Here is a 15,225-nt window from a genome sequence, read left to right as displayed (position 1 = left end):
TAGCCCATTGAAATGGGTCTGTTGTTGCTTGTTCTTGTGAAAGGCTCTGCTTCAGATTTTCTCTCATCTTCAAGGCAGGATTTCAACAAACCTAAACTCCAGGCTTCCTTTTTCATGTCAGCTGAAAAATCCTGAAGACAGAATGTGTCCTGGGGGTTAGCTTTTGCAGTCTAGCTTTCATCTCTTTCACCTCCCCAGTCCAAATAAATCCTACATATATATAATGTAATTTTGTGCCCTTCATATCCTAGCAAGTTTTTAATTTACTAAGAAAAATAACAAGCAGCCATCCACCAAAAAAACCAAACCAACAGAAAGAAAAGATTGGAAATAAAAGCATGTAATCACAAAGAAATTTCTAGGGGGAAGGTTGCTTTGAAGGGTTGTGTTTCCCTTTGCGGGGGAAAATATAAAGAGCGTGAATTTAAAATTCGTTGTCTTCTTCCTTAAAAATTTAGATCACTCTTTGAAGTAGTAAATCCTCAGAGTTACTATCCAAGACAGTTTCCCTAATTAGACCACAGTTTTAGTATTTGTCATTCTGAGAAAAATTGAAATAGATTTTGGCTGGTACTTAGTTTTGTGATGTGTAAGGAGTATTATTTTAAAATGCAAGCTTGCGAATTTGAGCTGTCTTTACTCAACTAAGGCAAATATGGGAGTGTTCCAAACAACCACTGGAACAGTACTTCAAAAAATGAATTCACATAAGAAGTGCTGACTGTCTGCATTTAATTGTCTAATACACTTGCAGTATTTGATTCATGTAAGACTTTCATGTGGGTGTTTTGTCACCAAAACTGACATAACAAATAGGACTTACAGAACTTCTTTATAAAATCTAATACTTAGTATGCACAGTAAATCATTTTACAGTGTTATAGGCACCATTAAAAGAATGTGAAACCTGTTCATGGAACCGATTGTATGGATTGATGGTTTACCTTTTTAAAAAGGCAGAAATGTCACTCAACTTTGCTTTTAATTTTACCTGGTAACAGGGGAACGCTAAATCATTGTTAATTCACTCAGAGATGAAAATTGATTAAACTGATGGAAATGCACGTTTTATTGATTTAGTCCTGTCCAAACTCTGCCTGCTCGTGCCTGGTGGACATTGTCTCAATTTGCAGTGAAGTGCACTCTCAGCCTTGGAGTAATGGACCGAGAAATACCAACCTCTGTTCATGCCATTTTTTCCTCTCTTGTATAGTGCTTTTATATATATATTGTAGGAAAATAGTTTTATTGATTTGTTGTGGCTCAAATACTACTTACAAGAGCATAGGAATTTCTATGAAATAGTCAAAGCTTATAGCAATACTCAAAAAATATCCAAAATACAATGAATAATATGTAGATAAGTCTGTGGAGAGTAAATACAAAATTGGATAAATCAGATTTCTGTGTCCTTCTGGGTCAGTCATTTGCTACGTGTTTTGTCTTCCCTCTGACTCTAATCCACTGTGTCAGATTCTCAACTGTAAGACTGCAGTGAACACAAAACTTTTAGCAGTTCTGCTTCCTGTATCTCATCCTTGCCTCTCTCTTCTTGTGCATTTGGTTGTGTATATCTATCTGTGCAAGGATCTCTTCTGTGATGAGATAGACCAGTATTTCTAATTTTGCAGAAACTTTTGCTCTCTGTTATAAATAGCTTGAGTCCTTGTAAAGCACTTGACTCCTAACTGGTTTAGGAAGTAAAATTTTTGAGCAGAAGTCTTAACATTTCTTATGCATGCCATTGACAGCTTTTTAAGATCTTACCTCAGATTTGGAATCATTGAATAATGCAATAGTAATAGCTGTGCTGTGAGGCATTCATTTATCTTTTGAACCATTCAGAAAAATCTGGCAGAAAATCAAATTTTTTTTGGCAACTTTTGGTTAAGTAAGTAAAACCCACTTCCTAAATGTTGAAATATTCTTTCAAAATTAGTTCTGCTTTTTGTCTTCCTACCTCCCCAAAGGGAACCTTCATGTTTCTGCAGGGAACTGCTTTTCATTTAGTGCAAACCAAGATCTAGATTGTCAAGACAAAAGCTGTTGTTTTCATGCATCTGATAATCAAACCTGCTTCTGTTTGCAGATCAGAGAGCAAGCTCACCGGTACGACACCAGGGACGGAGTGATGATCTCGAGCGGGATGAGAGGAGAGAGGAACGAAGGGTGGATCGGTCTGATGATAGGAGAGATGAAAGGGCCCGGGAGAGAGAACGGGAAAGGGAAAGGGACCGAGAGAGAGAAAGAGAAAGAGACCGGGAAAGGGAGAGGGAGAAAGAAAGAGAGTTGGAACGAGATCGTGCTCGGGAACGGGAGAGGGAGAGAGAGCGGGACAAAGACAGGGACCGTGAGCGGGACCGAGACAGAGACCATGACAGGGAAAGGGAACGAGAGAGGGAGAGGGAAAAGGAGCGGGAGCGAGAGCGGGAGGAACGCGAAAGGGAGCGAGAACGAGAGAGAGATCGGGAGCGGGAGCGTGAAAGGGAGAGAGGTCGAGACAGAGACAAAGAAAGAGACCGCCAGAGAGATTGGGATGACAAAGAAAAAGGAAGGGAAGACCGCAGGGATAAGAGAGAAGATATTAGAGAAGAAAGAGGCTCAAGAGATGTCCACGAGGAAAGAAAATCCAGGTGAGTGGATCTAAATGTTACTTCAGTCAAAAATAAGGCAGTTTTTTGCTGTTGAATTTGGTAAATTAGTAGACAAGTTAAGGACGAAGACATCCTGTTTGTGCATAGGCTTAGTTCAGAGCTGTGTCTCTTCTGTATCTGTGTGGCACATATTGGTGGCCCCCAAATTGGTACTGTGCTGGTGAAGTTAATCCAATGTTTTGTTAGTGCTGAATCATGGAACTACTCATGACCTAACAGTTGAGTCAGACTGTAATTTTCCCTTCTAAGTATGCTTGCATTGTCTTGCCTTTAATAATACAGGCATTCATGGAAACCTAGTAGAAAACTGTGGTACCTTTTGAAGCCTGAAATTCAAATAGCAGCTAACTAGGTCAGGGTTTGTGACTTTATTAATTAAATCTCTTAAGGATGTGCATTACCCTTTGCACTACAAAATTTTCAATACCAGAAAGCTGCTAGTGAAGGCATGAACGATATCCCTAGTGTATGTGCTGTGCTTCCTTTGAGTGCATAGCTCTTACTTGGAATGACCACTTAGAAAACTACGGAACTGGATGGCATCTTTAAATGTCTTCTGTATGAGGTGCTTAGACTTCAGGGATTGTATTGATGATAAACTCAAAGAATCCTGAAGAAATTTGATGATGCATGTTCCTTCTGCAGGAAGCGTCACAGAAATGAAAGCAGTCCAAGTCCTCGTCAGTCACCCAAACGTCGCCGTGACCATTCTCCTGATAGTGATGCTTACAACAGTGGAGATGATAAAAGTAAGTGGGAGTGGGAGTGGACTATCTCTGCAGCTGGACCCAGCTCATCCTCTGTCTATGGAAAATAACTTGCAATTTTAAATAGAAGAAACATGGGGAAAGTTTTGTAAGTGTCCTCCCCATATTTTTATGAGCACTGCCGTTTTTCTTCATCTTTATTTGTTGTTTGTCTTCATTTTGTCACTATGTGTTGTGTCTGCCAGGTGATAGTGACTTCTGCATGTGCTGTTTAAGATGCATGTTTACCAAATTGGAAATTGTCTGTTGCTGCTGCAGTAGTAGAGAAACTTAACAAATCTAACTGAAGTAATGGGTTATGTGTTTTAATGGATACGTTTTTTGGTGAGCAGAAGATAGCAAATGCTCACACATTCTCCTTCCTAAACGCTAAAAGCACATTCTTTTTCTCATTTTGCAGATGAAAAGCACAGACTCCTGAGCCAGGTTGTGCGGCCGCAGGAATCCCGATCGCTGAGCCCCTCTCACGTCACAGAGGAGCGGCAGAGCCGCTGGAAAGAAGAAGAGCGAAAATCAGACAGAAAGGAAAGCTCCCGGCGCTATGAAGAACCAGAGTTTAAAGAGAGGGTTTCTTCTGCAGATAAACAAAGAGAGCAACCAGATGCTTCAGAAGGCTCCCGGTCCAGGGTTCAGGAAAGTCTTGGACACCGTCCTTCTGAAGAAAGAGATGCTTCTGATAGAATGCATGATGACAGCAAGAAGAAGTCTAAGATACAAAAAAAGGCCACAAAGAAGAAGAAAGATGAGGACAGTGGGGTGGAAAGGTATGCTAATGAATCAACAACTGAGGAAAGCCAGGTGTTTTCCCCCAAGAAGGGTCAAAAAAGGAAAAATGTGGAGAAAAAACGGAAGAGATCCAAGGGTGATTCTGAAGTTTCTGATGAAGAAATTGTTCCACATCATAAAAAGAAAAAAGGCCCAAGAACCCCTCCTGTAACTAAAGAAGAATTGGTTGAAGCACCACCTGAGAAACCTGTGGCAGAAGTCTCCACAAAAAAAGAAGACACAACATTTAGTGACTGGTCAGATGAAGATGTTCCTGAACGTGGTGACATTGTTGTTCCAGAAAGAAGTACTGAGGATTCCCACAGAAAAAGTCACAGGACAAGGGGAGAAAAGGTGGAAGCCCCTCATGTTACTATAGAGGATGGACCACACCGTAAACCTTTGGATCAGAAGCGCAGCAGCAGCCTCGGTAGCAATCGGAGCCATGCCTCAAGCAGGCTTAGATCCCCTTCCAATGAGTCAGCGCATCGCAGTGGAGATGACCAGACTGGACGGAAGAGGATCCTGCACAGTAGCTCTAGGGACAGGGATAGGGACAGGGAGAAGAAAAGCTTGGAAATCACTGAACGGAAGTCCAGAATTGATCAGTTAAAACGAGGGGAACCCAGTCGCAGCACATCTTCAGGTAATAAGATACATTTTAGTGAGACTGACCTGTCATTCTGTGTACAAATCCCAAATTGTTCTTGCATGGCTCTAATGAGTGTGACAGGAGAGGGAGGTGCTGTCTGCCTTTCATTGTAAAACTACAATGAATTAAGATTCCTGCAAGTGTTAATGTATTTGAAAAGCTAATTCTCAATGGGCAGGATTACCATTTTGTTTACACCAAAACATTCAGTTGGATTTGGTTCGTGCTGCCTGGGGAATAAAGTAATTTGTAGGACAAAACACCATGTAGAGAAAATGCTTGTGCTACCAGAACATTGAGGTAGTTTTATCATCTAAATTATGTTTTAAAATTCATTATTTGCTTTAAAATTGGTATGAAAATTCCTGAAATTGTGCAGAATGAGGTAAATCTTTTGTGGTTCCTTTTAGGCATACTTCTAATGCACATGGAAATCATCTTTGTTGCAAATCAAAATAGTCACTTTTTTAATGTTTCTAGTTGCTGTGAAAAAAAAAAAAGAAACAGGTAAAATATTTTAACACTGAAACAGCATCAATACAAAAATTACTTCTTCCAAGAGTATTTTGGCTCTCTGTTCTCATGGTTACATGCCTGAAATTATTTTTCTGAATTCATCATTTGTTAACTAAGGCATTCCTAGCTTTTAGAAGACATGTTTTGAAAAATCTGAATTTTGAGGTGATTCTTTTTTTTTTCCACCATGCCTAAATTTTTGAGTTAAGATTGTGTACCTTCAGTTGGTTTTCTGCCACAGTAGAAAGTAGCCACTAAAATTCTTTTTGGATGTGGGAGAAGCTACCTCATGTTTTTAAGTAAGGTTAAATCTCTTAAGCAGTCTGAAAACTGAAAACGTTATTAATTTGAAGATGATGCTTTTGAGAAGTATGTTTTCATACCTGAATCTCTAAAATGCTTTAGTCTAGTAAAATGCTGTTACATTTATGTATCCTAGTCATGCTTATATTTACAATTTTTATCCAGATCGTCAGGATTCAAGAAGCCACAGTTCAAGAAGAAGTTCCCCTGAGTCAGATCGTCAGGTTCATTCCAGATCCGGGTCCTTCGATAGCAGGGAAAGGCTTCAGGAGCGAGATCGACATGAACATGATCGAGAACGAGAGAGAGACAGGAGAGAGGGCAGACAGAGAGACTGGGACCGAGATGTTGACAAAGACTGGCCAAGGAGCCGGGAACGAGAGAGACTCAGGGAGCGAGAGAGGGATAGGGAGAAAAGACGGGAGCTGGAGAGAGAGAGAGAGCGACAGCTGCCTGATACTGCTGAAAGAGAGAGAGAGAGAACTCTTGACATCTCCTCTCAAAAGGAATCAACAAAGCACAGTGAAACAAAACTGGACAGAGATCACGAAAAGGAGTTTGATGGTATTTGCCGGGATTCAGCGGCTTCAGAGAAGGAAAAAGCAGACAAAGATTTAGGACCTTTACAAGGTTTTGAAGATGGAAATGAGGCCGAAAAGGTAGAGAGTTTAGAAGGTGAGCTATTCTGGGAAAGATCCTGGGCTAACAAATATTTTATTCTTTCTCTTTTACCATAATGCTGAACTGAGCCATATTAGAATAATTTTCCACTGAAAGGCTTATTTGCTTCAGCTTCTCTAATGTGGAAGTAGACAATAAGAGAGAAATCTGATGAGCATCTTCCTTAATGTTAATTGTGTTAGTGCTGTTTCTTAATTTCTAAAGAAGTCTTGAGGCAAAGAAACATAAATTATCTGAGATATAATTTCACCAAAATGTAATGTTTTTGAATATGCAGTTTACTAAAAGATAACACCAACATTTGATTGCCTTGTTATATCATTGTAAGATCTGTTTCTTATTTTGGAAGTGACAAGTGATGAGTGGTAAAAAAAAAAGTGTTGGCTTGGAACTGTTCTTTGAGGTTTTTTCTGCCAGAGCCCAATTATCATAGAAATGGCTGTCTGATTAGTAGGTGAAACAAACTTATGGCTTGGCACAGTAGTCCAGAAATAGTTTTCCTGAGGTAATCTTAGGAAATGCAGCTTCAGTTTGCTGGCCTTGATGGTACTGGGGAAAGTGTGCTTAAAATTGATAAATTGAGTCAGTAAGGAGCAAACACTGACAAACTCCTAAGAGTTTGTCACCCAGATTGGAAGCTTGAGCTTTGCAAGAGTAGGGAGCTGGGAAGGGCTTTTATATGAATAACATTAAATAAAGAAGAGTCTAAATCCAGAGTGACTGATGTATGCTATGGTTGTGCTCAGTGTGTTTGCCATTCTTAGTAAGAATTACCTGTAGTGTTCCTTGTTCATTCGGGCAGTTAAATCAAATGCTGTCTCAAGAGGATTGTGAGGAATATTGAGTACTTATGTCTCCTACCTGATTACTCACAAAGTGATCTTTAGGGTTGAGAGACCCTATTGAGAAAGTTTCATTTAAGAAGACTATCTGTGGAGTGGAAACACTTGACAAAGACAGTATTTGAAGTGAGCCTAGAAAAGTCTGCTTTTGCTACAATAGACAGAATTAATTATTTTTAAACTAGAGGAAGCACACGGTGCAATAAATCTGAAGGTACAATGTGGTAACTTCAGAAAAGAGATAATGAGAGGCCATTATTGGGTGCATTACCTGTTTCCAAGAGGGCACCTGTAACCAAACAGGCTGTGGATGTTAAATATGTTCTTAGGTCTAGCCTTTCAGCACACTTGTTTTAATGTGTATTCTTTTGTCTGTTTTTCAAAGATTGTGTTCTAAATTTTCTGCAGACTATCATCTGTAGGGAGTTATGGTATATTTAGGATTTTAAAATATTTTTAGATGATGGCATTCCATTTTAAAGCATACTATATATAGCATGTTTGTGCTTTTCTAAGGTTTAGTGCATTTCATTGTTTTTCATTAATTTGTAACTTCTGTTTACCTTGCTCAATTCAGCTGATGAGTGTGTTGAGTTTTTAATGCAGAATTAATATAAAAGTGCATTTCTGCTAAAGAGTGATAAAAGTAATGATAGGTTTATAGTCTAGACACTATCAAACTTTGACTTGAAATTGAAAATTTGAAGTATTTTTGTAATTATGGATTGAGAACTATGAATTACTATTTTAAATTTCTTAATACAGTAGATTTTTAATGGGCCCAGTTGGATGGTCCAATTGCATGTAGTACTGGTAAACTAGCATATCTGGTTGATCAGTGTGGATACAGAAGATGGATCTTCCAACTTTAAATATTCACTGTATGTAAGACACAAAATGAAATCTAGTGCAGATCACCTTATTCTCTTTTTTAAAAACAAAAAACTTGTTAGAAAACTAAATAAAATTTCTAAATCTGATGATGTTAGGGAAGTATCTGGTATTTACTTGGGCAAATTACTGTAGTATATTGTCTAACAAAATGTATCAGGATATCATTAAATTATCTTAATGTTTTGAACCTTAATATGTTGGCTTTAGGAGGGGGCTTAAACATGCCTAAGATGCTATATCCTTCCTCCAGTGCATTGCCAGATGGTCTGAGTAGTTTGTTTATGCTCTGCTGGCATGTTTTTTACTTGCTTTTTCCTTGCTGATTTTTAGGTTAGTTGAGGTGACTATGTCTTTCTTCCCCCAAAAAGGCAGGCTGAAAAAAGCCCAAAAACCCAAAGAATAGGGGGGAAGCTTAAAATGGAAGCAGTTTCACTTCTGGCTCAGGGAGCTGGAAGATATCAGAGTAGTCATCCACATAGGTGGATCTCTGCAAATTCTGTCCAGTTTGTGTGGCTCAGCTTACTGCTAGTACCCATGTTGGAGAGCCATAAGAAAGCCTGAGTTTAGAACAATAGGATTTTTAAATGCTTGAGTCAGATCTTTCAGTCTTGGAGGTGAGAGGATGCCTTCAGATGTTCCTTTTGTGAGCTGCAGAATTCGATGTTTGAGTGTCTTGAGAGTTCACAGGTCCTAATGAACATGTTTCCACATACAGCACAGGTACTTGTATATGCAGATACAGGATGGGTAAGAGGTAACAACTAAAATAAGTTTGGTATGGCTTTCTAAGAGCTCTTCTTCTGATTGCCACAAAGAGTCTAAAATTCTGTACATAATTGTTTCATTCAGGATACCTCTTACCTTTTTGAATTTTGGAGTTCTGTTACTTATTTTAGGACCTTTGGACTGAAGCCTGATTTTAAATTAATGTGCTAAAGCCTCTGAAAGACTGTGGCACTAACTTAGAGTTTTAGAAACTATTATTATAAACTACATGTCAGATATATTAGATAATCAGAAAATTACCTTCTCTGAGCCATTTGACTAATACTGCACCAAAAAAATGACCAGTGTATGTAAAATTCAAACTGCCACATTGTGTATAGGAGGAGTAACTTTGCTTTTTCTGTGGGTTAATAACCACTTTTTATATTGAATATACTTGTTCCTAAAAGCTAACAGTGTAGGTTGCTTAACCTTTTTGTCTTTGGGCAGTGTAGAGCATGTTTAGAAAACAAATATGATTGCTTTAAAGCTACAGCATGTATCTGTCTCTGTAGGAGGAGAGGATGAAACAAAGACTAATGATGTGCAGTCACTGGGGTCTGGTGCTGGAGAGTACGAGCCAATCAGTGATGATGAACTGGATGAAATTCTGGCAGGTGATGCTGAAAAACGTGAGGATCAACAGGAGGATGAGAAGATGCCTGGTAAAAGTATATCAACCCTCCTTTGTGATTATTTGAATATAAAGATTAGATCAGTGTCCATATAATGCTGTTGTGATGTTGACAGTGTTTCTGAATTAGGAGTGCAGTCTATAAGCAGATTCTGTCTGTGCATGAATGCTTTCTGAGTGCATTGGGAAGGATGGAATGGTCTAATTGTTCTAAGTTCTGTTGGGTCATCTGGGCTGTGTGAACTAGTTTTCTAAGCATTCAATTTGAATCTGTCATGTTCAGTTGTACTATGACTTTTGTGAATGCATAAGTAATATGTCCAAACCTGCTGGCTAAGCAGGGTCTGAGCAGCCATTCACAGAGAGGTTGCAATAAAAATGAAGCAGAATATTAGGCATGGGTTGGGGTTTTTTAATCCATATAGCTTTGTATTTCTATTTATTTTTGTATTTTTTTCTATTTTCTGTCCATCCAAGTGAGTTTTGACATTGTTACCTCAAGGGTCCAAGAGGACTGCAGAGCCATGTTCACCTAACATATATATTGCGTTTAGGAGACAGCCATGTGCACAGCATGTGAACTTAATCAACTGTGGTAAGGGGTGATGATGTGATAACTCATTCTCTGTCAATGTTTTTGCAGATCCAGTGGATGTTATAGATGTAGACTGGTCCAGTCTTATGCCAAAGCAGCCAAAAGAACCACGTGAGCCTGGGGCTGCACTCTTGAAATTCACACCAGGTGCTGTTATGTTGAGAGTTGGCATTTCCAAGCGATTGGCAGGACCAGAGCTCTTCACCAAAATCAAAGAGACTTGCCAGAGAGTGTTAGAAAAACCTAAAGGTAATTTCTGCAGGGATTAAGCTGTCTTCTGTGCATTGTGGAAAGTCCTTGTGAAATGTGCATTAGTTCATTATTTTAGGTTTCAAAGACCATAGAAAGTGTATAATGAGTATTGTGTGAAAATTACAGAAAGGTAATACAGCAGCATGTTAGTCAGATTAGTGTTTTAGTTCCAACAATGGTGTGGACATCTAGACTAATAAACAAAACAAAATTGTTTATATCTTAGTGTGAAAAATTTTTGTGAAATCATTCATGCTTTCCTAGCCTAAAGTGTGTCAGCAGTTTTTTAGAGAGCTAAATATCTTTTCCAGTGAACTACTAGTAATATTACAAGAAAAAAATCAGATTTATTTTCTCTGAATGTCCACTGCATGTCCTCTTATTTTCATTCTGAGGATCCTTTCTAGAATTCATGCATAAGCGTTTTGGATCAGAATGAAGGCACTAATTCCTAGAGGTATATTATTATTATCATTAGAGGTATATTATTCCTCTAACAAAAGTGGGAAATTCAGTAATTTACAGGTTTGGAATTTGGACAAAGTGTCCAAAGACACAAGACAGGCATGATAAATGCGATGGGCATTAATTGTACCTGTGCTGTTTACTACAGTTCTGGGTGTAAGCAGGGCTTTTTCATGAGAAAGAATACTGGTTTTTCTCTTTCACATCCCAGGAACCAGTTGAGCTACTTGCAACAACTTGCATGGTAGAATGGTTCTTTTAGGACTATGAAATATTTGCTTTTTCTAGAAGATGACTAGAAGATAACTATAACAAATTATTGCAAGATCTAAATGTTAGAAAATTATGGCTTATAAATAATAGTATCTGTGGAGATCATGGTTTTTTTTAATTCTGTAAATTCTAGTGCTTAATTTGAAACAATATCTTTGCGTTCTTTACATTGTTCTTTATGCAGTTATCCACTGTCTCAGATAAGTGGGGAAAAAAACCAAAACTTCTCTAGCTGTGCTAATCTCCGTCAATGTCACTGTTTGCTTGAGCCATTTAAATTGTATAACTGTATTAATAGTGAGCTGTCACTACTGCTCCTAGTAGGAACTTTTTTCCCAAATCAAATAAAATATTGAGTCTTCCTGAGTATACAAACTGGTACAGTAAAGATATGAAATAATATGTCTCTCCTTGTAGGCTTTAATTTTGCTATTATACTTCAACAATTCTTACCAGGGATTCCTTGCAACAGCAACTGCACTGCAGGATAACTCCACCTGGCTGTTTAAAATTATACCTGAAATTATCTCAGCAATCCTTGCATCCTTCCCTAGAAATAAAGTCCTTAGTGATAATAGGAGGCTCTCCAGCACTGCCTCTGGACTGTCTTAAATATACTTAGATTCAGCAGAACTTTGCTCTGGAGAGAAGGGGGGATTTGAAGTGCCTCTCTTCATTTCCCTTTGGTGTATGCAGTCTCTTACACATCAGAGTTGCTACGCTGCCTGTGGGCTTTCAAGTGTATGCACTTCCTCTGCAATCTGCCAGGTGAATGTTCTCTGTAGAGAGATTACACAGCCACAGCACATGTATTCTGAAGAAAGGCACAAATGTGGTGCCCTGAAAACGGAATTAATCTGAGCTAGATGTGTTCAGTGTGTGTAACAACAGTGAAAAAGTAGCATTTTCACTTTGGACTCCATGGTGGTATAATTTGTCTCCCTGTCTTATTCCTGAGTCTGGTATTCCTGTCTTTGTTCTTGTTGATGAATAAATCGAGAAATTTCTGAAAATACTCTTAAATGCGGAAAGAAAGGAAATGATACACGCCTGGGTGGGCATTTTAATTATCTTTTCTTTGGAAACAAAAATCTGTAGTACGTGGTGGAATTGAGGTTGGTAGCTGACTTGCCCTCTTATATGCAATTGTTCCTCTAAGGATATGGACATGCTTACTCGCCAAATATGCTCAGCAAGCATCTGGCACCTGAGAAGACTCTGCAAGCTGTCCATGTTACCTTTGAAGTGGCCTTTTTGTGTCTTGTCACTTATTTCCATTTCTTGATTGTCTATTGAGGTTATCTTTGACTCCAGTGCAGTTCTTTTTAACCTGCCCTTCATTTCATGAAACTTCTTTGTTTCATTTCACCTTGTTTAAAAACAACTGAGCTTCATCCAAGTTCTGAGTGGTTTAAAAAAATGCATCTTTGTCCTCTTCTGTGTTCATGCTGCCAAACTGCTGTAGCAGTCTTTGCTTTTAGATGCTGTATTTCTCCAGGGTTCTTGGTATCTCGACTGAGGTGTTAATATTCCTCTGCTGAACACCCAGCTTTACTATATAAAGGCGGCTGGATTGTACTCAGCTACATACCTTTCCAGCTTTTTTTCTTTTACATTATAATCTTCTATTTATTGTAGAAGGGGTATTAGTCAATAAGCTGTGGTCCCTCCCTGTGTGCTCTTTTTGTCTTTGCATTTCATAGAAGCAGACTTGTCGCAGAACAAGATTCACCACAGGATCCATCTTTTCTCAAAGTGTTCTTTCCACACTCTGTTTCTTCTGGTAAATGTATTGAAGGACTGGTCCTGTCACCTTGAGTACTGTTAACAAATGCTTTAGGAGAGCTGGTAGGAAGTGGTAATCAGTTGGCCTCTGCTGACTTGTTCTCCACGTTCATCCACCACAAATGAGTTATTCTAGATAGTGGTATTTCACTTCTGCTTAGCCATACAAAAACAGCGTTGACACTGGCACAGATATCTAATGTCTTGCAAAGAAGTGAAACTTAGGCTACTTTATGATTAATGCAGGTGGTAAACAAACACCTTTTGTCTGTCACACATCTGACCATAAATCACAGCCCGTCTTCTTTCCAAAGCTGTCACTTGATTTTTAGGCTTTCCAGTGATTGCTGTCTCAATATTGCTTTCCAATGCTGAAACTAAATACAAGGGTATCCATCCTTCCCTTCAAATGGTGAAGGATTTATTAATATTATTTTATAAACTCAAATATTCTATTTTTTTCCCAAACCTTAATATTGTTTAGAAGGCAGAAATACAAATAGTAAAACTTGAAGAAAGTTCATATTACTGTGTGTTGCTCTTCAAAAATACCATGTATATATTGATCTCTGCAATTCTCAATTCTTTCTAGATGCAGAAAACCTCTTTGAACATGAACTGGGAGCACTGAACATGGCTGCACTCCGGCGAAAAGAAGAGAGAGCAGGTCTTCTCAGCAATCTGGGTCCTTGCTGCAAGGCACTGTGCTTTCGCAGGGATTCTGCCATTCGTAAGCAGCTCATGAAGAATGAAAAGGCAAGTGGTCTGCTTACAGTGTTTGGTCAAAGTGGGGAAACACAGATTCCCCTAAGCAGAGCATTTCTCTTGGGAGGTAATTCTTGTGTTTGTTGTTCTGAAGCAGGTCTAGTCCTTTAGATAATAAACAGGCTTTTATTTACAGAGGTTGTAGGGTGTTTATTTTTTATGTAGAAGGAGGCATTAATTTAAGTTTGAGACTAGAGCTAAGTCCTGTTGCTTATCATTTTGGGGTTTAAATTCCGGAGATACGCTTTCTATATTTAGAGAATGCGTAATAAAAATAATCAGGTAAAATGCAATTTCAAAAGTAATTGTTGAATAGCTCTTCTGCTTAAGATTCCATGTACTTTTATAAGAATTGTAAGAATCCAAGTTAAAATTAAAACTTCTGCTTTTAGGTTTTATGATCTTGTATGCTAGTAGAAAAAACATTAATCAGTCTTTTCTAGTGGTGTGATTAGTATGATTAAACCTCTAATTAATGAGAGTACTTGAGTTTAGTTTCCCCATCTTGCATGTTAAGACATTGTTTTCAGTTCTTTCTTTTTTTAAATTTTATTTCTAATTTCAACAGGGTGCAACAAAACAGACTTACACAAATTCTGCAGCAATGGACAGTGACTTGTTACGGTTGAGTCTACGGTTATTCAAACGAAAGACTGTGTGCCAAGTTCCTGGGCAGGAAAAGACAGAGGACAGCAAAATTCCACAGCCAGCTCTCCAGCAGGAAGTGTGTGTGACTTGAGAAAATGGCTGCCATGGCACTTCCTAGTTGATTTCTCACTACCAGTGTTGGTGTTGCTTTTTAGAACTGGTTGGTTGGAAAGCGTCTGTAGAAGATGGAAGGAAATACTCCATTTGTATACAGTTAAGAATATTGGGTTTAGATGTGAATAGAAGTAAAAAGTAAAGACTTCTGTGTGAAGGTCTCTGCAACTTTTGTAATATTGAACCTTACACTGTAACATAAACCTGTTTTATGGTGCATCAAGTGTAATAATGTGAAGATGTCTTGGTTTAGCAGTTTATAAAATCAACTGATATTAAACTGAGGAAAATTGTCTGTGTATCTTTTTCCTTAATATGAATGGGTATTTCTACTACCACCTTGGTCCCTCAGTTCACATCTGGAATTAGTTAAATAGCTGGGAGTCTGTCAGCCTCCTTTTTTCCAAATCCCTTTCTCATCATAGTAGCCTCTGGTGTGGATTTGGACCAAACTCTAGCTGTTTACCATCTTGAACATACGTTTCCTTTAATGTAATTTCTGGACGCACAAACCTAGTCTAGTCAGTTAAGGCTCCCTTTCTTGATAATGAAAGTTAAAAAAGAAAAAGAACAAACAACCAAATAAAAACTTCAATAAGTGATTTGTGATCAGTTTTAGGTGCCTATTTATGAAACTAAGTGCATTTTGGAAATGCTGACTGCTTACAAAAAGGACTAACTGGGGCATATTGAAAAACACTTGAAGGACAATGCAGTCGTTGGTCACAGCCATCAGGGCTTTATGTGGGAGCCTGCTTATCAAACCTGATTTCCTTTTACAACAGGGTAACCCACCTGGTTGATCAAGGGAAGCCAGTTATGTAGTCTTTTTGGATTTCAGTAAAGCTTTTGATA

The 15,225-nt window shown here is 38.4% G+C and overlaps 1 protein-coding gene across 7 annotated transcripts in view; it reads left to right on the top strand.

Moving 5' to 3' along the window:
* Nucleotides 1-14,660, top strand: part of ZC3H13 (zinc finger CCCH-type containing 13) — a 46,675-nt gene extending 32,015 nt beyond the window's left edge. For 6 of the 7 annotated variants that reach the window (XM_085059698.1, XM_085059690.1, XM_085059680.1 and 3 more), the window contains 8 exons: nucleotides 2,090-2,633; nucleotides 3,300-3,403; nucleotides 3,822-4,832; nucleotides 5,823-6,332; nucleotides 9,355-9,510; nucleotides 10,117-10,317; nucleotides 13,436-13,599; nucleotides 14,177-14,660. In XM_085059698.1, coding sequence (XP_084915824.1) covers nucleotides 2,090-2,633; nucleotides 3,300-3,403; nucleotides 3,822-4,832; nucleotides 5,823-6,332; nucleotides 9,355-9,510; nucleotides 10,117-10,317; nucleotides 13,436-13,599; nucleotides 14,177-14,347 — 2,861 coding nt within the window. In that variant the 3' untranslated portion in view covers nucleotides 14,348-14,660. The remainder of the gene's footprint in view (nucleotides 1-2,089; nucleotides 2,634-3,299; nucleotides 3,404-3,821; nucleotides 4,833-5,822; nucleotides 6,333-9,354; nucleotides 9,511-10,116; nucleotides 10,318-13,435; nucleotides 13,600-14,176) is intronic. The other variant, XM_085059669.1, reaches the window with a different exon arrangement.
* The last annotated feature ends 565 nt before the right edge of the window (nucleotides 14,661-15,225 follow it).

This window comes from Lichenostomus cassidix, chromosome 1 (genome assembly GCF_008360975.1).
Source record: "Lichenostomus cassidix isolate B80296 chromosome 1, HeHo_3.0, whole genome shotgun sequence".
Classification (NCBI taxonomy): Eukaryota; Metazoa; Chordata; class Aves; order Passeriformes; family Meliphagidae; genus Lichenostomus; species Lichenostomus cassidix.
Note: the sequence above shows the minus strand (reverse complement) of the source record. Positions and strands in the feature narration are given on the sequence as shown.